General features: G+C 41.0%; 1 protein-coding gene across 1 annotated transcript in view; it reads left to right on the plus strand.

The window, feature by feature from the left end:
- Positions 1 to 231: 231 nt before the first annotated feature.
- The window catches only part of GORASP2 (golgi reassembly stacking protein 2), a 35,636-nt gene continuing 12,041 nt past the window's right edge, over positions 232 to 23,826 (plus strand). The window contains exons 1-4 of the mRNA XM_084643835.1: positions 232 to 401; positions 18,374 to 18,454; positions 21,147 to 21,350; positions 23,725 to 23,811. Coding sequence (XP_084499961.1) covers positions 339 to 401; positions 18,374 to 18,454; positions 21,147 to 21,350; positions 23,725 to 23,811 — 435 coding nt within the window. The 5' untranslated portion in view covers positions 232 to 338. The remainder of the gene's footprint in view (positions 402 to 18,373; positions 18,455 to 21,146; positions 21,351 to 23,724; positions 23,812 to 23,826) is intronic.

Raw genomic sequence — 23,826 nt, forward strand, 5'->3', positions numbered from 1 at the left:
TCCTCGGCAGCCCCTTCCTTCCGGCAGCGCGAGCGGGCGCGCTGCTCGGTGACAAGACTGTCCGGCGACGGCCACCGTAGGACGTCCTGGTGGGGCGAGGGTGGTGAGGCTCCGGCTGTCCCACAAACCACCGCGCAGCCCGTCCCCACGCCAGCCTTGGCGCCCGCCAGCCCCAGCAGGTGGCGCTGTCCCGAGAGCGGATGGCTGGTGCCTGTGACTCCCAGCATCCCCCGCTCCTCCGCCTCCCCGGCAGGGGCGGGGCTGAGGGAGAGAGTGCCACGTCCCTAGTGCGGCGCTTTGTGAGGGGAGCAGCGCCGCCTCCTCCGCCGGCCCGAGCCATGGGTGCCTCGCAGAGCGTGGAGATCCCCGGCGGAGGCACCGAGGGCTACCACGTCCTGCGGGTAGGCGCCGGGCCGGGGGCAGCCCGCGGGGCCGGGCCTGCCTCCCCACGGGGCCTAACGGCAGCCGCGCCGCTCGGGCCGGCGGGCTCCGGGCAGGGCGCGCGGGCGGGCGTCTTGTCACGGGTGGGCCTGGCTTCGGTGGCCCCTGGAGCAGGGGTCCGGGAGGAGGGGGCCCCTCTGTCCCCGGTTCTCTCGGGCGGCCCCGGCGCCGGGCCTGGCTCGGTGACTTGCTGCCTCGCGTCTCCCCCGCCCGCCTCCGGGCCCAGGTGTGTGGAGCCGCTGGGACTGGCCAGTTTCCAGGGTCGGGTAGAGAGAAAGTTGCAGCGCGGTCACTACAAGAGTGACCTGCTTCCCAGACCTGCGCTGGGGTCTCCTGATGTCCGAGCCGCAGGTTGAGTTTAAAGCCCTGCCTGTGACTGCGAGGGCGATTCCGCTAAACCTGCTTCGCGTTTGTTTAAAAGTAGAGGTAACTCTGCGCCTCAGCTCAGGGTTTGTTATGGTTTGTCCGTGTCCAACTTCAGCAATATTAAGTGCATCTACCTTTTTTGATGTTATAAAAGCCATGTGCGGTGACACTCAACACCCAAAAAGAAAAGGAGGACTTGTGGCACCTTAGAGACTAACAAATTTATTTGAGCATCAGCTTTCGTGAGCTACAGCTCACTCCATCAGATGCATTCAGTGGAAAATACAGTGGGGAGATTTATATACATAGAGAACATGAAACAATGGGTTTCACTGTAACGAGAGTGATCACTTAAGGTGAGCTATTACCAGTAGGAGAGCAGGGGAGGGGGGAAGCCTTTTGTAGTGATAATCAAGGTGGGCCATTTCCAGCAGTTGACAAGAATGTCTGAGGAAGGGGGGGGGGGGAATAAACATGGGGAAATAGTTTTACTTTGTGTAATGACCCATCCACTCCCAGTTTCTATTCAAGCCTAAGTTAATTGTATCCAGTTTGCAAATTAATTCCAATTCAGCAGTCTCTCGTTGGAGTCTGTTTTTGAAGTTTTTTTGTTGAAGAATTGCAACTTTTAGGTCTGTAATCGAGTGACCAAAGAGATTGAAGTGTTCTCCGACTGGTTTTTGAATGTTATAATTCTTGACGTCTGATTCGTGTCCATTTATTCTTTTACATAGAGACTGTCCAGTTTGACCAATGTACATGGCAGAGGGGCATTGCTGGCACATGATGACATATATCATATTGGTAGATGTGCAGGTGAACGAGCTTCTGATAGTGTGGCTGATGTGATTAGGCCCTATGATGGTGTCCCCTGAATAGATATGTGGACACAGTTGGCAACGGGCTTTGTTGCAAGGATAGGTTCCTGGGTTAGTGGTTCTGTTGTGTGGTGTGTGGTTGCTGGTGAGTATTTGCTTCAGGTTGGGGGGCTGTCTGTAAGCAAGGACTGGCCTGTCTGCCAAGATCTGTGAGAGCGATGGGTCGTCCTTCAGGATAGATTGTAGATCCTTGATGATGCGTTGGAGAGGTTTTAGTTGGGGCCTGAAGGTGATGGCTAGTGGCGTTCTGTTATTTTCTTTGTTGGGCCTGTCCTGTAGTAAGTGACTTCTGGGTACTCTTCTGGTTCTCTCAATCTGTTTCTTCACTTCAGCAGGTGGGTATTGTAGTTGTAAGAATGCTTAATAGAGATCTTGTAGGTATTTGTCTCTGTCTGAGGGGTTGGAGCAAATGTGGTTGTATCGCAGAGCTTGGCTGTAGACAATGAATGGATCATGTGGTGTGGTCAGGGTAAAAGCTGGAGGCATGTAGGTAGGAATAGCGGTCAGTAGGTTTCTGGTATAGGGTGGTGATTATGTGACCATCGCTTATTAGCACCATAGTGTCCAGGAAGTGGATCTCTTATGTGGACTGGTCCAGGCTGAGGTTGATGATGGGATGGAAAATGTTGAAATCATGGTGGAATTCCTCAAGGGCTTCTTTTCCACGGGTCCAGATGATGAAGATGTCATCAATGTAGCGCAAGTAGAGTAGGGACGTTAGGGGACGAGAGCTGAGGAAGCGTTGTTCTAAGTCAGCCATAAAAATGTTGGCATACTGTGGGGCTATGCAGGTACCCATAGCAGTGCCGCCACCCCCAGTTTTTCATGCTTTGAGTCTGACTCCAGGAATGCTCAGTGTCCTTTCTATTACTGCAACAAAAATGGAAGAATAAAATGGTAGTTGTACAAGAAAATGATGTAACTTCATAAATTCTGGTGTCTTGATACTGTATCTACGTTACTTCTGTAGAAGCTATTGGCAGGATAACTAACCACTTACCCCTTGTTTGTACTTCATTGTGTAAGCAATGTATGTTGTTATGCTCCCTTTGGGGTTGTGTTCAGAGACATAGACTATGTCTACAACAGGAAAAAAGATGTTTTTACTGTGTTAAAATCTTAAACTGTCCTCCTAACACATTAGCTGGTCGCAGTGAACCCTAGGTTCCCCCAGGCTTTAATTCAACTAGTTAAACTTTATTTTAGAACAGGCTAATTTGTCTTGACTAGAGTTTTAGAATGTGTTCATTAGATCAAGATTGCTGTCTAACATCTTGCCTCGAAGACCTATTTGCATTAGGGAACCTTTCTAAATATTTTTTACTATTGATAATCCTTAGTGTGGATGTGCTACTGGCATTTTTAATGCTGTCACAAATCCCTATTCAGGCCAGGTCTAATGAACACAATGTTTAAACACCAGCAGGTTGACTGTCCAAGTGCTCCCAATGTTGTAAACACCAGTGGAGCTGAAGCAGAATTAGCAATGGTGGAAAACTTTTTCTAAAAGGCACTGTTTTCATAAGGGAAGAAAACTGTCTATTTTAAACACTCACCCCCAGAACATTGTATCATTTTTCATCAAGTTCTGTATCTTAGTCATCACATTTTAGTCCATGGAGGCATATTCTGATATTTATGCGGCTTGGAATCTTGGGTTATTACTAATTGTTGTTCCTTCAATTCTAGCCTTTTTATATTGTTCTTTTCTTCGCAATTTAAGGCTATTCCTTTCCTTAAGAGAGAACAACAGTCTTTATTTTCTCTGTAAAGTAATAAGTAAACTAAACAGACAACATGAGGACATATTATAGTTTGGACAACACACAGTAATTAGGTGCCAGATTTACATAGCAAAAATAAGAGAAGAGGGGAGTGCAAAGAAACACGATCCACTTATGTATGCCTTCAAGGTACCACTGTAAATTGAGGACAGGAATTAATCTCAGAAGATGGGAGGACAAAGAGAGAACGTTTATAACATAATGCACAACTGCCTGGTCCAAAACATGCCAAATATTAAAACAGAATGTTTCCACTTTGCCTGTTCCCTTTTAGGCTAGCTTTATGCTCCAGTGGGGTTCGTTAGTTGCTGTGACATCAACAACATATTGCATGCTGAATTGTCAAGTAGAGAAGTGCAAACTAGTCATGACAAGGCTGGGTATGGTATGACCACAGGAGGGTCAGGGGGTCGGGAGGCTGAATATGCTTATTTCTTCTCATAGCCTGGTTCGCATGGGGACAGATGTTCAGTACTTATCCTTAAAGTTGATATTTTCATTAGGTCTATTTCTAGACACTTGTAAGGATGGTAATGTTAAAAAGCTTAAGGAGGATGGGTGGCCTTACTCTGACTTCACTTGTCCTTTCTTGCCATAGTATTGTGCTTGTCTTAATGCTCAAATAATTACCCAGAGTTCTAAAGATGAATACACTGTGCTTCTGATAAAGAAGCAAATCTGTGACTTTATTCCATAATTCAGATCACTCTGTTTTGATGAGCTTTGTGGTTTAGATTATGCTTGTATGAGTTTATCCAGTACTTAATTGGAAATTGACTATATGATTTTTAAAATGTAATTGATTTGCTAGTAATATGTTTTATATGGGCTCTGGCAGGTTAAGGAAAGTGCTGAGAGGAAAGTGGTGAGAAAGCGGTACAGGAGTTACAGATTGTATAACAAAGTAACTTCCAGGCAGGGAGAGAGACTCTTGATAACTACAGCTACAGTTGCAGGTTCTTAGTATCCCTTCATATTTCTCTCCTCTCTTTTTCCAAAAACCTTTGTTGCATATATTCATCACTGTGGTTAAATACAGTCTTCCACTGGACCATTGACACTATAGAGGGTTTACCAGAAACATGGGGCAGTTCTGAAGATGGCTTTTGAATCATGTACCTGGTACATTGGGCAGCACTGTAGCTTTTTGCTGGAGGATTTGTGCTATGAACATTGATACAATAAGTAGCTACTATGCACAGGGTGTGAAAAGTTTATCAGGCAAAGGCTAGCCAGTGATAGATAAGAAAGAAAACTTGGCCTTTCAATACTAGATTTTTGGGAAAGCTTACTTTAGAACCCTACCATTGGCGGTAGCAACAGTGGCATCACTTCTGTACACGTGGTATGCTTGCTTTTGGTACCATGTCTTATTAGAATTCCACTCTCTCCATATATGGGAAAAATTCAGAGATGCTGAAGGTTAATTACTCTCTGAGAGACTCATAGAATTCCTGACTGATATAAAGGGGACTTCCTTGTTGTCATAAATATAAAGGGAAGGGTAAACACCTTTAAATCCCTCCTGGCCAGAGGAAAAACCCTTTCACCTGTAAAGGATTAAGAAGCTAGGATAACCTCGCTGGCACCTGATCAAAATGACCAATGGGGAGACAAGATACTTTCAAAGCTGGAGGAGGGGAGAAACAAAGGTTCTCTCTGTCTGTGTGTTGTTTTTGCTGGGACCAGAGCAGGAATGCAGGTCAGAACTCCTGTAAAGGGCTAATAAGCAATCTAGTGAGATATGTGTTAGATTCTGTTTTGTTTAAATGGCTGATAAAATAAGTTGTGCTGAATGGAATATATATCCCTGTTTTTGTGTCTTAAGGTTTTGCCTAGAGGGATTCTCTATGTTTTGAATCTGATTACCCTGTAAGGTATTTACCATCCTGATTTTACAGAGGTGATTCTTTTTCTTCAATTAAAATTCTTCTTCTTTTAAGAACCTGATTGCTTTTTTCATTGTTCTTAAGATCCAAGGGTTTGGGTCTGTGTTCACCTATGCAAATTGGTGAGAATTTTTATCAAGCCTTCCCCAGGAAAGGGGGTGTAGGTTTTGTGGGGAAAGACGTTTCCAAGTGGGCTCTTTCCCTATTATATATTTGTTAGATGCTTGGTGGTGGCAGCAATAAAGTCCAGGGGCAAAAGGTAAAATAGTTTGTACCTTGGGGAAGTTTTAACCTAAGCTGGTAAAAATAAGCTTAGGGGTTTTTTCATGCAGGTCCCCACATCTGTACCCTAGAGTTCAGAGTGGGGAAGGAACCTTGACACTTGTATTCTGTGTACTTGTGGAGTAAATACCCTTAAAGTAAATGAGAATGGATTGGAATATCATCCATTGATATCTTTCACTATACATATATGGCCTGTAGCCATACCACATTTAGATATGATCTCATGTAACTTTCCCATATTGCTAACTGACTAGGTCTAACCCTGCTTAGCTTAGAAGCATCCAAGGTAAACTTGTCCTACAGGCTGGTGATTTTTGTACTGAGCCAGTGCTCCAGTATGAAGGAGATGTTCCTAGAAGTGTATATTGAATACTGTGTTGAGCAAGGGTCATCTTTCAGAAGAACTGTAAATCTCCTTTTCTCATGAAAATCCCATGGGAAAACCCTGGAGTACTGGCCAAATCTCAATATGGGTAATTGTGTTCTGTGTACCTACAATTTTCCATGCAGGGTTCAAATGGGTATGTGCTTCATTTCTCCTACTGAAACAATTTTGTATTTAAGTACAGAAAGGCTGCTGTGTTTCATGCCAGAGGTGGTTGGAATTTGAGAGGAGGAAACTGGTATGCTCAGTATGGAATAATTAAAAAAAAAAAACCCACGATTTAGGTTCAGCGTAAGTGAAGGGCACAGTATAATTATTCGGCACAATTTACTATTGTACATCTCTAAAACGGCAAGATCAGAATTAGTTCATAGGTTAATTTGCCCTCTGATTAAAGAACACTAACAAATTGACTGTCTTCCATGTGGTATAATCCGCTTTGTTGTTGAAATTGCACTCTTGTTTAAGGTTTCAGAGTAGCAGTCGTGTTAGTCTGTATTCGCAAAAAGAAAGAGTACCTGTGGCACCTTAGAGATGCATCCGATGAAGTGAGCTATAGCTCACGAAAGCTTATGCTAAAATAAATTTGTTAGTCTCTAAGGTGCCACAGGTACTCCTTTTTCTTTTTACTCTTGTTTAAATGTGACATGTTTTGTTTCTAGTCAGGTAGACACCTCTTCATTTTAATTCAGTTTTGGTATAGTATCTTCAGACAGCACAACTGAAATACATTGTGTTTATTAACATTTGTATGTAATGTTATCTGTAGAGGCATGTCAGAAATTCAGGATAATGAGGTTTTCATCACTGTAAATTCAGTTTATAGGCTCAGGTAGACATGATTTTTGTATTTCTCACTATTTTTGTTCTCTGTTGCTAACTTATTCTGAAAACACCATAATACACTTTCTTTGCTACTGTGGTCAAACTTGTATTAAAAAAAAATCTCTTTAAATAGCACATGACCTCAGGATTGAATGACACCTATTTTTATGTAGTCGGGAGTTTGCGTTAATGCTGTGTAGGAAAAATCAAATGGAAGCTTTTCACAACAGTAAAGGAGTGCTTTAGTTACCCACGTATAATATACAGTGACAAGAAATATTGAAGAGCTTTTTTTGTTTAAAATATTTTCCCTAAAATGAATGTTTTAAGGCCCATATCCTGCAATGAGCTTTGTGCAGGCATAACCCTATTGACTTCATTGGATCTGTCTGCATGGATCAGCTTTCAGAGACCTAAAATGTTAAGTGTTTCTTGTTAACTTACACTGAAGTGTAGGGCAAAGTATGAAAAGCTGAACTGTAGGTGCCTTCTGTTATGGATTCAGTTCAGATAGGGCCATGGGGGGGGGGGGGAATACTGCCTCGTGAAACTGTATCTGTTTGGCTACTGGACTATAGATTGCTTTGTCTCAATTAGATGTTGACAAATTGGAGCAAATTCAGAAAAGATAAACAAAAAACTATTGATAGTGTTGGTGAGAATGAATTTATGAAGGAGGTTCAAAAGAAAGTAAATGTAGTTTAGGTGAATAACTAAAGAGGAAGAAAGGTTAGAAGGATGTTTTAAAAAAAAAACAAATAAAACAATGAATTGTTTAGAATGGCCCTAAGGGTTGACTGGAAGTTATGAGAGGAAATTAAGCAAAGATAATATTAAGATTAGTATCTGGGAAAATGGCCTTGTGCTGAGACCTATAGACTATGAAATAATCTTCCAAGAAAACTGGTAGAAGCACCACTATTCAGGCCATTTCAGACTAGACTGGAAAAGTATTAGGAGTATGCATCCTTGGAAAAGGGATGGCTGGATGATCTAAAATGCCTTTCGCATTTCATTGTGGTGGTTCCTGTTGATTTTGCTATATTTAATGTAGTATTTTCATTATAAGCCTTATTATTTGTACACCTGGAAAAAGAAATATAGGCATTTGAATATATTGAATACTCAAGCACAAGAGTGGTGGAGGGAAATGATCTGTTTATATGCGTGCTAAGTGGGAAACTTTGCTGGGGGTTGTCTTTCTAGGGCTATCCAGGAATATAAATTGAAAACTAAAAATTATATTGTAACTTTTTTCTTTTTGTTGTGAGGAGGGGAGAATCCTCAAATACAATAAATTTGTGGTTATATAATTTAAAGTAGTTAACTTTGGGTTACATTTCCTTGTTACCATTAAACTAAGTAATCTTTTCCCAAGTATGCTTTATATGAACCAAGCTTTTGTTGGAAAATTTCTCTTCTCTGGTATGCCCTCTAGGAATGGAAACTTCCTCACATTTGCCATTAGCTTTGTATTTGCTGATTGTATAACATGCCCTTAGATTTGTTAATTAACCCCATTCAGGCTGACAACATTCAATCTTATTTACCTCTATAACCTCTCCCCAGTAACGTTTGTCTTGTTATTGGAATGCCTACTATGTTTTTTCACTAGAAACAGTGTTAGGCTTCTTATTTCTTGTGTGCACTTAGCTAATTAAGGCAACAGTCTTTTCTGTTTTGACCAATTGTGCATTCGTTTCTGCACTTTCAAGATGAAATGGAGAGTAAAAGTCTGAAAATAATATATTCTCTCCATTTTATTCCAGTTGCTCTGTATCCTTGCATGAGTAATCAATTTGGACATGCGGTTGTATTGATTCAGCCAATTTCTTTGTCGCAAATAAAGATATTTAAGTTGACCTCTCGTGATTTACAGGTTACTATATTAGAGTAAAAAGAAAAGGAGTGTGGCTCCTTAGAGACTACTAACAAAAGGCTGTAGCTCACAAAAGCTTATGCTCAAATAAATTTGTTAGTCTCTAAGGTGCCACAAGTACTCCTTTTCTTTTTGCGAATACAGACTAACACGGCTGCTACTCTGAAACCTATATTAGAGTACTTTTTTCCCTGCTTTGGTGCAAAGGGAATCAGAGTATAAATACTCCCAAGGGTTTCTTTTTTTATTTTTTACTTCAACACTTCTTAGTTATCTTATAGCAAGGCAGCAAATAGTCATTTTTTTAAAGGCCAGTCTATATGAACTGTACATTGAGTGAAATTCAGTGCTGAGTATGTGGATTTATTTTCTTAAAACCTCTAGATCAATTCACTTATGAAGCTTTTGCTCTTGAAAAGTAGGTGTTTCATAAAGGAATTCAATACAACTGTGTACCATGTAATGCAGTAAAAAAGCTGACAGAGATAAAAATGACTCCATCAGCTCTGAAAACTTACTTTTAATTCAAGCAATTCATAATAGTTTTATTACAGCCTACATACCCACACAATTTTTTGCTTTACTTTCACTGTCTTGCAGGTGATAAACTGGATACTACTTTAGCAGGGTTTCCTGTAAAAGTCAATTCAAACTTTCTGCTGCTGAAAGTGACTTACAGTCCATGGATTTGGACTAAAATGTTCAAACTTGGGTACATGAAGTTAGGCTCCTAATCCAAAGTTAGGAACCTATATAAATTGCCTGACTTTCAAAGGTGCTGAGTGCCTACAGCATCCATTGATGTCAGTGATAGCTGTAGGGACTTAGCACCTTTGAAAATCAGACTGTTTTAGGTGTAGCTATATGGATTTAGAAGCCTAACATTAAAAATCCAGAACTGAAAATCTTGACCATTCTGTCATACAATACCCTTATTATTCATCACCATCACAGAGAGGGTTTTGCTTTGTATGGAAAAATGAGCTCAGCAACTTGAGTAAACTTCTCTGAGGCCTTATCCTCACTGCTGAAAATAGGTGTGCATTTTATGCTGGGGTAGCTAACATGTATGAGCTATCTCAAGGTAAAAACAAAATGAAAACAAAGCACTTTAGTTTTACCGTGAGGTCAATTTGGTGAATTTAACCCCAGATATGGGTATAATTCTGACTCCACTTAGTTTAATGTGTGGAAAAACTGAAGTTCCTTGGCTTCAGTAGGGTTTTTACCTTGGGATAGCTCATGCATATTGGTTACCCCAAGGTAAAGAACACACATTTTCTAGCTAGGGAAGACAAGGCCTAAGCCTACAATGAAATGAGTAGTGATGATTGTCTGGAGTGAGGAAGTGGGCATATTGGCATTCTGAGGTGGGCCTAGAGAACAATATGTTTAAGTGCAATTCTGCCCAGGAGAGGTGGGGAAAGCAGAGGCAATCTGAGACCAGCCATAGACACAGAAATGCTTCCAGTGGTTCCCAAGTACATATCTCTCTCAGCCAGTTGTTCAATGCCTCCTGACATGTTGGCTGTGTTTGTTTTTTGCCAACCGGCTGGCCTGTTTGCTTGTTTATTTCACTATTGAATCATGACTGACAAGGCTCCATGCTCAGCACTCTACTGGTTGGTTGAGTGGTTCCATCTCAACAACAAACCACATTTCTGTGGGCCTGAGGCAGCTGTTACTAAAGGAATAGACTGCCAGTTTCTTGTAGTGTGACAATGTTCCTAATGCACTTTAAAAAGGTGTTTCTGATCCCTTATTAAATAAACCTGTTGGCCAAATAAGTATTTCTATTAATAATCTTTATAATAAACAAAATTCTCTCGCACTACACACATGAACACTATGTAGACCTATTAAATACATTATACAGGCATACTGTAAGTTCATAAGTTAAAATGTGTGCTTTAGACAAGCCACCAGCTACTAAATTGCTGTATTGTGCAATTCAAATAATAAATGGTGAAACTTGATTGCAACTGAAAACAAATTATTAGCTGGCTTTTGATTAAGCTTTTTGAGATGCTGCTTTGATGTTTAGTGATTTTTCTAGTCAAGGTAGTGTGAAGAATAGCCACTTTTTGGCAGAGCGTTATGAGATCTAACACTCTACCCAATGGCATTTTGGTTTGTACACAAGAACTTTTGATGGTCACATCTGATCAATTCAAAAATTTAAGGGAGTGTTCTAGGGCTCAGTGGCCAGAACCCTATTGATTTTGGTGGAAATCAGGAAAACTGAAAGGGGATGATGACACAGCCTCTGGCATCTGGTTAGTAATGGCAGCAGTACTGGCAAATACCTCTGTAATTGTCTGTAGATCAAAGAACTGGCCGCTGACAGCCATTACCACATTCCAGCATAATTACACCCACCACCATAACTCCCAGTAGCATCTCTGCTGATCCTCCCAATAGTTTTAAAAATGTTGACACCCTGAAAGAGAGGACAAAATATGAGACTGGAGGAAGTGGAGAATGGGATTGCATCCAAAGACCCTGGCATGTGGCGAGAATGGGGGACTTTGGGTCTGGGGGCACACACAGCCCTTGGCATGGGGGAGACCTGCGGGGGTGGGGGCACTCAGAATCCCTGGTTGTTGGGAGAATGGGAGACAACCCTGGTGTGGAGGAGGCGGGAATGGTAGCCATGGGGGAATGAGGGACTACACAACTCCTGGCGGGGAGATTGGGGTTCCCTGGTATGGAGGGCAGTGAAGGGTATGCAGAGCTATTGGCATGGGGGAAGGAGAAATGGGAGAACCAGAACTACTGGGGGGGGGGAGAATGGAAGACCCATCACCATGGTATGAGGGAACATGGAAATGGGGGTGCACACAGAACCCCTAACAAGGTAGGAGAATGGGTACCCTGGTATGTGGGGAATAGAAGAGTCATTGAGTCCCTGACATACTATGGGGGTTGCGTGAGGGAGGCAGTGGAATTTTGCAGGGAGTCCCTGAATTAGGTTATATTATACACTATTAAAACTAGGGCTGTTGCGCGATTAAAACAATTAATTATGATCGTGTGATTAAACAAATTAATTGCAATTATGCGATTAAACAATAGAATAGCATTTATTTAAATATTTGTATGTTCTGTACATTTTCAAATGTATTTATTTCAATTAGAACACAGAATACAAAGTGCACAGTGCTCACTTTATATTTTTATTACAAATATTTGCACTGTAAAAAAGAACCAAAAGAAATAGTATTTTTCAATTCACCTAATATAAGTACTGTAGTGCAGTCTCTTTATCATGAAAATTGAATTTACAAATGTAGAGTTATATACAAAAAATAACTGCACTCAAAAATAAAACAGTGAGCCTACAAGTTCACTCAATCCTACTTCTTGTTCAGCCAATCAAGTTTTTTAACATTTGCAGGAGATAATGCTGCCCGCTTCTTGTTTACAATGTCACCTGAAAGTGAGAACAGACATTTGCAGCCAGTGTTGCAAGATATTTATGTGCCAGATGTGCTAAAGATTCATACGTCCCTTCATGCTTCGCCCACCATTCTAGAGGACATGCTTCCATGCTGATGATGGGTTCTGCTTGATAATGATCCAAAGCAGTGCAGACTGACCCACGTTCATTTTCATCATCTGAGTCAGATGCCACCAGGAAGGTTAATTTTCCTTTTGGGTGGTTCGGGTTCTGTAGTTTCCACATCAGACTGTTGCTCTTTTAAGATTTCTGAAAACATACTCTACATAAGGTGACCAGATGTCCCAATTTTATAGGGACAGTCCTGATGTTTGGGGGTTTGTCTTATATAGGCTCCTATTACCTCCCACCCCCATCCTGATTTTTCACACGTGCTGTCTGGTCACCCTAGCTCTACACCTTGTCCCTCTCCGATTTTGGAAGGCACTTCAGATTCTTAAACCTTGGGTTGAGTGCTGTAGCTACTTTTAGAAATCTCACATTGGTACCTTCTTTGCGTTTTGTCAAATCTGCAGTGAAAGTGTTCTTAAAATGAACAACATATGCTGGGTCGTCATCTGAGACTGCTGTAACATGAAATATATGGCAGAATGCAGGTAAAACAAAGCAGGAGACATACAATTACCCCCCCCCCCAAGGAGTTAAGTCACAAATGTAATTAACGCATTATTTTTTTACCGAGCACCATCAACATGGGAAGCATGTCCTCTGGAATGGTGGCCAGAGCATGAAGGGGCATACGAATGTTTAGCATACCTGGCACGTAAATACCTAGCAATGTGGTGGTGCCATGCGAACACCTGTTCTCATTTGCAGGTGACATTGTAAATAAGAAGTGGGCAGCATTATCTCCCGTAAATGTAAAAAAACTTGTTTGTGTTACTGATTGGCTAAACAAGATGTAGAACTGAGTGAACTTGTAGTTTTACATTTTGTTTTTGAGTGCAGTAACAAAAAATCTACATTTGTAAGTTGCATATTCATGATAAAGTGATTGCACTACAGTACTTGTATGAGGTGAATTGAAAAACAAAGGAAATACCGTATATACTCGATCATAAGCTGGTTCATTTGTAAGCCGATCCCCCCAAGATAGATAAGTAAAAATGGAAAATTTTTATGACCCATTCATAAGCCGACCCTATAATTCAGGGGTCAGCAAACTTTGGCTCCTGGGCCATCAGGATAAGCTGCTGGCGGGTCAAGATGGTTTGTTTACCTCGAGCATCTGCAGGCACAGAGGTGAACCTAAGCAAACAAAGTGTCCCGGCGCACCAGCTGCTTACCCTGAGGGGCCGGGACAGGAAGTGGTGAGGAAATTTTGGGGAGGGGGGAGAAGCTGGGGGTCAGGGGCGTAACCCCTGTGACCACCTGCCACATGACCCCACCCCTAGCCGGGACCCCCACACACTCCCCATCCTATCCCTTCACACCTTATCTGGGGAGGGCCAGGGGAGGATGTCTCTGGCCTGGCCGCGGCCCGCTCCGGCAGGCCAGACCGGGCAGCGCGGCCGCGGCCCGCTCCGGCAGGCCAGACCGGGCAGCGCGGCCGCGGCCCGCTCCGGCAGGCCAGACCGGGCAGCGCGGCCGCGGCCCGCTCCGGCAGGCCAGACCGGGCAGCGCGGCCGCGGCCCGCTCCGGCAGGCCAGACCGGGCAGCGCGGCCGCGGCCCGCTCCGGCAGGCCAGACCGGGCAGCGCGGCCGCGGCCCGCTCCGGCAGGCCAGACCGGGCAGCGCGGCCGCGGCCCGCTCCGGCAGGCCAGACCGGGCAGCGCGGCCGCGGCCCGCTCCGGCAGGCCAGACCGGGCAGCGCGGCCGCGGCCCGCTCCTTGCCCCCTCTCTATACCTGTTCATAAGCCGACCCCCTTCTCTGGTGCGTCCCTTTTTTACTAAAAAAATTCGGCTTATGAATGAGTATATACAATAAGTATCTTTTACAGTGCAAATATTTATAATAAATATAAAGCGAACACTATACACTTTGTATTCTGTGTTGTAAATTGAAATAAAATATTTGAAAATGTAGAAAAACATCCAAAATATTTAATAATTTCAATTGGTATTCTGTTTAACAATGCGATTAACTGTGATTAATTTTTAAATCACGATTAATTTTTTTCGTTAATCATGTGAGTTAACTGCGATTAATTGACAGTCCTAATTAAAACATGTTTGTTTGCAACCAAATATAGCCTTATACTAAATTTGATGCTAATTTTTCTTAGCCAGGAGGATACACCTCTATTAAGTAATTATAGCATACATACATATAGCATACATGTGTTAGCATACATTTATTCAGAGTCTTAATTTTTAAATTGTATTATGTTAGGAAATGGTGAATGATGCATTTCTTATTTACTAGATGATTTTTTACTCAATTGTGTCAAGCTGTATTGGAGAGGAAATTGGATTTCAATTAAAAATATACAAAAATAGCTTTTAAAAATTTTATTAAATAAAACTACCATAAATGTAATGGATACATGCAAAAAAAGTAAGCTTATCAAAACAATTTTTGCAGTTAAACTAAGGAAGTATTAAGTGTAGGTAGTGAATTGACAGATTTTCAAAGATTTAGGTAAGATGCAGATATGTGTCTAGTAGGATTTTCAAAAATGTCTCAGTTGAAAACACTTTGCATTAAGACATGGTTATAATAGTTAGTGACTCTGATAACCTCTGGGCACAATCTACTAAAGCCTAATCAACTGCCAAAGCTTGCCCCAGTGATTTCCATTTCGCCAATATCTGCTACATAGAGTTCTGTCTGTACTCTTAGGCCATAAAGAGTCCTGATTTTTTTTATCTTGATCCAGTGCTCAGGTTCCTAGTGTAGTGTTCATTTTTTGTTTAGTTTGATGGTACTCAGACTCACCACCTTTGGGCCAATGCTATTCAATTGTCCAAGAGTTTGGATACTTGTAGGCAATATTTGGAGTCTATGTAACTGGACTTCAAGGTGGTTCAAGAAAGTGAGTAATGAATCAGGGCTGTGGGTCTATACAGCCGTGAATGTGTTGTATCCAAGGGAATGTGCGTGCAACCAGTCATCAAAGTTCTGTTGTATATGTTAGTGTGCAGGCACACTGAAAAGTAGGCAGTCTTCTCTGCTGAAGTTACAGGCAAGTAACTGGTCTAGTAGTTTCATTTTGCCCCTTTGGTTCTAAATTGCTGCTGTGAAACTGACCAGAGACACATTAATTTCGTGCTGCTGCTGTTTGACAAAGCTATGTGGCACTCATATTGCTACTCAAATTGCAGAATTTAAATTCTGAATGTTAACAGGTTCTTGATACACTATGTGTTTGTGTGTTGTTTATTTGTTTAGTAAAAGCTTGAGTAAAGTAGAAATGTTTTAGGCCCACAACATTTCCCGTGGAAAGCTACTCACTCACCAATTACAAAAAGATGTTTCACGTTCTAGTTTTGTGTATGCATAATCTGTAAAAATGCATGAACACATTAGGGTAAAGTGACAGTAAGTCTCAGATTTTTCCATAGTAGAACATTTTACTCTAGGTAGCCCATATTAGGAAAACCACATTCCTCTAGGCAAAGCAAATTTGCAATTATCAGACTGACATAGGACTAACCACCAGTATGGCACCAATTCTGTTAAGACTGCAGAAAATACACAGTAAGAAAACTCTCTTCTGTGAAAATGTTAAACTGTTTTAAACCTCTCAAAGATGAATGTAGAGTATAAACAATAAAGCCATTGGGTGAAATGAATCCTGTTAGAAGGGAACAGTTGGAGGAATAATTTAGCATCTTCATTAAAGTTATTTGCAGTGGTGTTGTAGCCATGTTGGTCCTGGGATATGAGAGACAGAATAGGTGAGGTAATATCTTTTATTTGGCCAACATCTGTTGATGGAAGGTACAAGCTACACAGAGCTCTTCTTTGGGTCTGAAGTTATGGTAGTTTAGATTGGTACCGCATGAGTCCATGTAAATACAAAGATGCTTGTCACAGTTTCTGATTAAAGTTGTTCTATTTTGTATTAGGAGCAGATTTCAAGCTCCTGGGTGCAGTCAATAACAGTGGGTCTCAACCAGGGGTCAAGGCCGCAAGCAGGTTTCAGGGAGGCCGCCAAGCAGGGCCAGTGTTAAACTCACTGGAGCCCAGGGTAAAAAGCCAAAGCCCCACTACCTGGGGCTGAAGCCTGAGCAATGTAGCTTTGCAGGGGCTCCAGGCAGTTGCCCTGCTTGCTACCCCCTAATTCAGAAAACCAGTTTTTGTGGCACAGTTGGGCTGTGGAGTTTTATAGCATGTTGCGGGGGATGTGGAAGGTGGCGCTCAGAAAGAAAAAGGTTGAGAGCCTAAGATATCTAGGCTCTCTTCTTATGAAGATAGATTATCTGAGCTGATGTGGTTGTAAAAAGGCACTTTTTGTTGTTTTTATACGCCATATAACTAATTATAGTTGGCAGATGCCCAGTTTTTGTCCATAATATTGACGAGTGCAGCTTACTCATGGGATAGTGTGTATTCCAGTTGTGCGGCTATACCAAAAGGAGGACCAGACACACTTGGTAGGGTTTTAATCAGGCCATAACTTTATTATTTTTAGATGTCTGGGACTACTCGGCAGGTAAAATTGTACAGTGCAGGTAACTCCATGTTCATTCAATATCTGCCCGGGGGCTTCCGCCAGTTTCCCTCTTTTTCCATCCAGGTCCCCCAGCCAACCCATTGCTGGGACCTTACTATTCCTCCTCCTCCTCTTCTCCCCCGCCCTGGAACATGGGTTAAAATGGGCTGTAAGAAAGGGGGGGTTGGCTCCATGCTGTACCACTCATAGGGCCGCAAATCTTCTTCCACCCCTTCCCTCCCCCCCTTTCTGCTCCTTTAAACCACATCTCCTTTTTAAGTCCTTTACCAAGCCATTTATTTGGTCACTGTATCCCTTCCCTATGGAGTACCTGCACTGGACATCTGCCCCACACTTCATGAGTTGCATCATCCTAACCTAACTCCCTTCCCTACTCCCATAACAAAGCCCTCCCTAAACTGCTGTGGGGAAGGTGAAGCGCTCAACCCCCATTCCACCTAGGCCAGTCCCCTAGAAAGTTGCGGCTAGTGCAATGTCCACAACAGGTCCCAACCAAACTTGGTGTTTTGCCCCTCTGAGGGAGGAAGGGTGTGTGCTGCTCCACCTGATCTGGAGGAAAGGGGCTTCTCCCACTGGGCTTGCCCTTTATCAACTCCGGTCCTTGGGGGATGAGTCAGCATCAGCATGCTGACCCCACTCCTCCTTTTGCAGCAGCTTCTGAGCCTCTCTCCCCACCCCTGCCATGCCTGTAAAGCACTATTCCCTCTTCCCTGGCAAGCTGGATGTCACCCCTTCCCCCCCCCCCCCCCCCCGCTTAAAGGTGCACTGCAATCATTATAACACAGCAGTTCTCAAACGTCATTGCACCGTGATCCCCTTCTGACAACAAAAATTACTAAACAACCCCGGGGGGCGGGGCAAAGCCTGAGCTCACCCAAGCCCCACCACACCAGGCAGGAGGGCCAAAGCCCAAGCCCCACTGCCCTGGGCAGGGGGGGAGCCAAAGCTGAAGTCCAAGGGCTTCAGTCCCGCGTGTGGGGCCTATAACCTGAGCGCTTCAGCCCTGAGTGGCAGACTTTGGCTTCGGCCTCAGCCCCGGATCCCAGCAAGTCTAAAGCCAGCCCTGGGAATCCTATTAAAACAGGATTGCAACCCACTTTGGAGTCCCGACCCACGGTTCTAACATTTCAGGATGTGGCGCTGACTGTCTCCTAATGGTGCTAAAACAGAACAAGCTAAGAAGGATTTAATTTTTTTTTTTTGTAAAAGGCAGGCTTGAATAAAGTTGGGCTTTGAATCATAATTGTACCAGTTATCTAGAGCTATTTACCTGCAGCAGAAGAATAAAATTTAAATGTTGGTGAGAAATAGTAGCTACCTTGTATAACTGATTTCCCAACAAATTAATGATGTATTTTGTTAAGACTGAATTTTTCCCAACAAGCTATTTCAAGGCAGTTCAAATTTTGAGACTCAACTACTGTACTTGGGTGTTGTGTGACTTCTAAAATTATACGGTTTGCAATAGTAGGAGTTAATGGTTGTAAAATACAAATTTTAATACCCATACAATTGTAATTTTTCCACTAAATCCCCCTCTATTATAACTTTTTTTTTGATAGGTACAAGAAAATTCACCAGGACATAGGGCTGGACTGGAGCCGTTCTTTGATTTTATTGTTTCTATTAATGATTCAAGATTGGTAAGTTCATTGCGTATTGTAACAGTCTAGTTGCATGTAAGCGATAAGTTTTTGTGGTGAGAATCTGGTTTTGCTAAACTTTGAGTTCATATTTTACTTGAATTGTTTTATCTAAATTGGCAAATCTAAATACTTAAAAAGTTAGTCTTGAGTCACTTATCCAGCAGCTTGACTTTCAGCAAAACTTAAACTGGAGAACAGCATTTGTCTTGATCAAAACCAGGGTGGATTGATTTAAATTGCCAAGTAGAAAAGCTCCATCTAAATCATCTATTTAATCATCCATTTGTACTTCTTATTTTCTAAAGAAAGGTGCATTCTTGTTGATTGACATAACCGTTGAAACATTGTTCATTTACAGCTAAATAGAGCCTTTACACTAGATTTGGTACATCTTTATGATACCTAGGAGGGTACTGAATAATGATATACATTTATTTCAGCAACTATATAACTTATTTTCACATTCCTATTAATTATACATTTTAGTATGTTAGATTTTTCCAATCACCATTTTATGATTTATATATTTTTTTAAATTATTTTTTGGAAAACATTGATTTTTATCCACCCTGATCAAAGCTTCTGGACTTTGGTATCTTGACATGCAAATATTATTGAACAGGAACGAAGGAGAATGCAGTGATCCAAGCTGTGTCTCTCCCCTCTGAGGGCAGGGTCCCTTCCCAGTTGAATGGATCCTGAATCTTCTGTGGAGAGGAGAGTAGGTGAAACGTACATTAGAGTCCCTCTGGCACTGGATTTTGGCAGAGTGGAAGAGGAAGACCTGGTCACATCTCAGCGAGACTCCTCAAACTCTGCCAGAGCAGAGTTTAACTAGGAGGAAAATAGGAATACTTGGTGTACCTGAACTCACTTTTTCAGATCTATAATCTGATCATGGCACCTCCCATGTGGTACAGGCCACTTGCCAGAGAGGGTAACAGGTCCTGTGGGACACGCTGGGTAAACGAAAAAGATTTTGTGCATTCTGCAGTCACTGAAGTGAATCTTGTGCACTGTTTTGATGCTGCTGCCATAACTAAAGAAGAACTACAGAGGTGCTCCTCTCTGACTTTAGATAGCAGGTGATTGAAGATCAGAACTTCTAAAAGGGAAGATAGGACAGCCTTAGTAGAGCCACATCTTCCAGTGTTTGTAATGCAGGATAACTGCATCTCCACAGGCTTTTCAGCGCAGAAGACTTCTAAGCCTACGGGGGAAATAACAAGGACCTTCTATGATCAAAGTGCAGTTCTGGTTGCATTCTACATAGGTCCAATGCAAGCAAAGAAAATAGGCACTTGAAGTCAAAGTAAACTGGAAATATCATTCTAAAAGTTTTCTGAACCACAAGGCTTGTTTTTACAAGTGGACGTCTTATACTAACATTGTATTGTAAATGTAAACATTTTATAGCCTTGAACTAAATATGTCTGAAATAGTTACTTTGCATGTTTTGATTATTGTTTACATCTGGAAGGGCTAGCTTTTAGCTATTGAATTGCTATTTGCAATATCCTGTTAGTTATGGAACAACTCTTTTCCCAAAAACTTTAAGAACATTTATGTTTTAAGCCAAGTCATTTTGAATTCCAGTGCTTTTATTTTGCAACTAAATAAGAGCTAAAATTTTGAGCTAGATTTGGGCTCAGTAGTGTGTCCTATATGGTTTTTGAATAAACAAATTAATGCAAGATTACTTGGACTGTTTCAGATCCTATAGCAGTGATACTCAGACCTAAGTGGTTCAGAAGTCAAATTAGCAATCACATTACCCAAGAGAGTCACAGTAATGTGTCATTTATTGTGCTATATTTATATTTAAACAGTATGATGGGGAAATAGTTTTTATTTATATATAAATACTTGGTCAGTCATTTTATTTATTTTTTTTATATATAATTATTTTCACAGCAAAATGACTGACCAAGTATTATTTTATCAACTACAATTGGTTAATAACAGTAAAACATTCTGATTGGCTGTTAATTAAATCACAGGGTTTTAATATTATGTGCTGCAAAAAGCCACAGGAGACTCATTAAAAGAGCCTCTTGTGGCTTGTGAGCCTCACTCTGAATATCACTATCCTATAGGAACATTAGTCTATCTATAAAATGTCTATTTTGAAAGCTTGCTTACTTTCACAAGTCCAGAAGAAACTGTCACTCTGCACTTCTGCAGCAAACAAAAAGTAAGTTTATACATCATGTTGAATGGCCCTGTTACAATTCTTGTTTTGCTTGTTCAGCACTTTAACCCTACAGTTAAAGACTTTTGTATACAAAGTGATTGGAAGCTTAATAATTACTTACCATGTTAAGTTTATGTATTGCATAAGACAGATCATTGCTTACCAATGCCAGATTCCTATCACATTAAAGCACAAAGAATTAATTTCCTTAATTTTGAATTGCTTACGTTTTGGGTGGTTTGTGTGTAAAAAAATCAAGACAAAACTTTAGATATATTTCTGTTTCTGAATAGAGAAGTTAAGGAAATTACTTGATAGGAAACTATGAGGAATTGAAATTTTTTAATATGAAAGCCACTGTAGAGAAATCCAATAAATACTTCCTAATCTCAGTGTTCTCTGTATGACCTTTGAAATGCAAACTTGGTGCTATAAAATTGAACACTACTTTTGTTAAACACTATAAACCAAAGTGATTTGTATGTGTACTTCCAGAATAAAGACAATGACACACTCAAGGATCTGTTGAAAGCAAATGTTGAAAAGCCTGTAAAAATGCAAGTGTACAGTAGCAAAACGCTGGAACTGAGAGAAACATCAGTAACTCCCAGTAATATGTGGGGTGGACAGGGCCTGCTGGGAGTGAGTATTCGTTTCTGCAGTTTTGATGGAGCCAATGAAAATGTATGGCATGTATTGGTATGTACAATCTTTTCAAGGTTTCTCTACTGTAAAAAGTCATTGCCTACAACTTATTAACCATATTGCATTTATTGTTAATTTTTAGCTGAAAATAAGTTACAAACATGCACCTGTGGAGCGGGAAGGCTAGCTATTCAGTGCCAAGTAATTTATCTCCAAAGTTACTAAAAAATGTTGTATAGAGAAACAAGAAATGGTAGGCCAACTTAGGGATGTGGCTCCCACTATTTTTAGACACGGGTTCATCTACATACCTTAGTAGTCACCACAATTACAAGTAAGCAAAGTCATGGAATTGGATATGTAGGACCGGAAGGGACCCCTGCACTTAGGCAGGACCAAGTAAACCTAGACCATCCCTGGTAGGTGTTTGTCTAACCTGCTCTTAAAAACCTCCAGTGACAGGGATTCCACAACCTCCCATGTCTTGGTAACTTATTCCAGTACATAACTATCCTTACAATTAGGGTATGTCTACACTACCCATGTTACAGCGCAGCCCCGACCGTACTGTGACGTGGGCAGCGTAGATGTGCTTTATTGCTGGGGAGAGCTCTCTCGGTGATGAAAAAAAAAAAAACACCCCGAATGAGCAGTGGTAGCTTTATCACTGGGAGTTTCTCGGGTCGTAGCTTTACTGGAGACCAAGGTGCACCTTTTTATGATTGGGTTGGACTAAAATATTCATTGGTATCCTTTTTGTATTGACTCAGTGGCTTCATGAGTTGGTTTTGTTGACACCTTCAGCTCCTGAACATTCAGTCCCTTTAATGAATATGTAGCACACTTCTAAGTGCTTGTGGTCTTTTGTGGCAGGACTCTCTCAGATAATGTTCATGTTAGAGGTTTTAATTTTTTTTATTCTATTTGAGATATTTCTTCAGTTTCATTAGGGTTAAAAATTTCAATTCCTGTTGAAAAGTTCAATGTTCCTAGTTTTAAAAAGTTTTTAAAATTGTCTTAACATTTTGAGATTACACAGAGTTCTTCTTCGGGTTTGGTTCTGCGTAAGCTCGGAAGCTTATCTCTTCCATCAGCGGCAGTCAGACTAATAAAAGATATCACCTCTTCCACCTTGTCCTCAAACTGGAAGAGTTACTAAGTTAATCTTTGAAGAGGTGATTCTTGTTTCGTGAGGAGTTGCTGAAATACTGCATCAATATAAATTTCTATTTTAAAATATTTTCTTAGATAGGTAGTTAAGCAATTGATCTTGCTGTGTTGGTCTGTAACCATTTCCTATTAACATAGCAATTGCATTAGGAAGTTATGACATTAGATGCTTACTTTAGACAAAATATTTGTGAATATAGATCTGAAAGAGGTTCATGCACTGTAATAATCTAAAGAATTACAAGGTTTTATTTTTGAGTGGAAACATGTTATAAGTAACGTTGTCTGTAAAATATTTTCCCAACCATAAATGTTCTTTTACATTTGAAAAATGAAGCTGTAATTGTGTTTATTGAAAGAAACCCACTTTACTCCTAGTTTATGACTGGGATAACACATCCCTATTCATGACCTTTTTGTTTGTTTTTTTTGTTTTTTGCTCTTAACACCATTTTGAAGTCAGGACTAACTATTTGCAAAAAATGTTGATAGGGATAAAACTTTTTTTGCCCATTGATATTTTATACCGAAGAAGTATTGCTCTGTGATAAGCTTTGTCTATTCAAGTAAATGGTGTTTTCCCAGTTGCAGCAATTTCTATTTGAAAATCAAATATGCCTGTGGAAAATGCCATACAACACACAACTACCATTTGACATCCTTCAATACACATCCTTCATACACATACATACACCTAGACATACACATCTTTCAATTCATAAAACAAAGGCAAATAGACCAGACTGTTAGGCTGCAGTCCAAGGGTCATAAACAAGCTAACTCCCTCGGCACTTGGCTTGTATCCAGTAATGTTTTCTCAGGTATCATCGTATAACATAGTTGTAGCTACATCCTAAAATTCAATAAAGGTGCAATCTAGTTTGTAATGACCTAACATTGTAAGAATACACTAAACAGTTGATACTCATTTTTGCATAAATATTGAGGTCTCCCCAACACATCCTCCAGCTTGAAGACTGGAGTCAAAACATTTTGTGTGGCAGGGAATAATAGTGACGAATCAGAGATCCATATGTCTGCGGGATATCTTATCAAATCTTATCTTTGCATATGTACTGTTGTAGTAGGAATTTTGAATATCTTACAGTATCTTTTAAAACGGGACTAAGTATTTGGAACATTTTACATTTTGTGTGTGTTAATTCCTTTAAACTCAAAGTTTGGGAAGGGTTTTATTACTGTCTTTGCTAATACTTTGAGCATATTTAACTTCTGTAATTTTATATCTTGACACTAGGAAGTCGAATCAAATTCTCCTGCTGCACTAGCAGGTCTTAGACCACATAGTGACTATGTCATCGGAGCAGATACTGTCATGAATGAGGTAGTATAACTTTTT

The sequence above is a fragment of the Lepidochelys olivacea genome, assembly GCF_965140295.1.
Source record: "Lepidochelys olivacea isolate rLepOli2 genome assembly, chromosome: 11".
NCBI lineage: Eukaryota > Metazoa > Chordata > Testudines > Cheloniidae > Lepidochelys > Lepidochelys olivacea.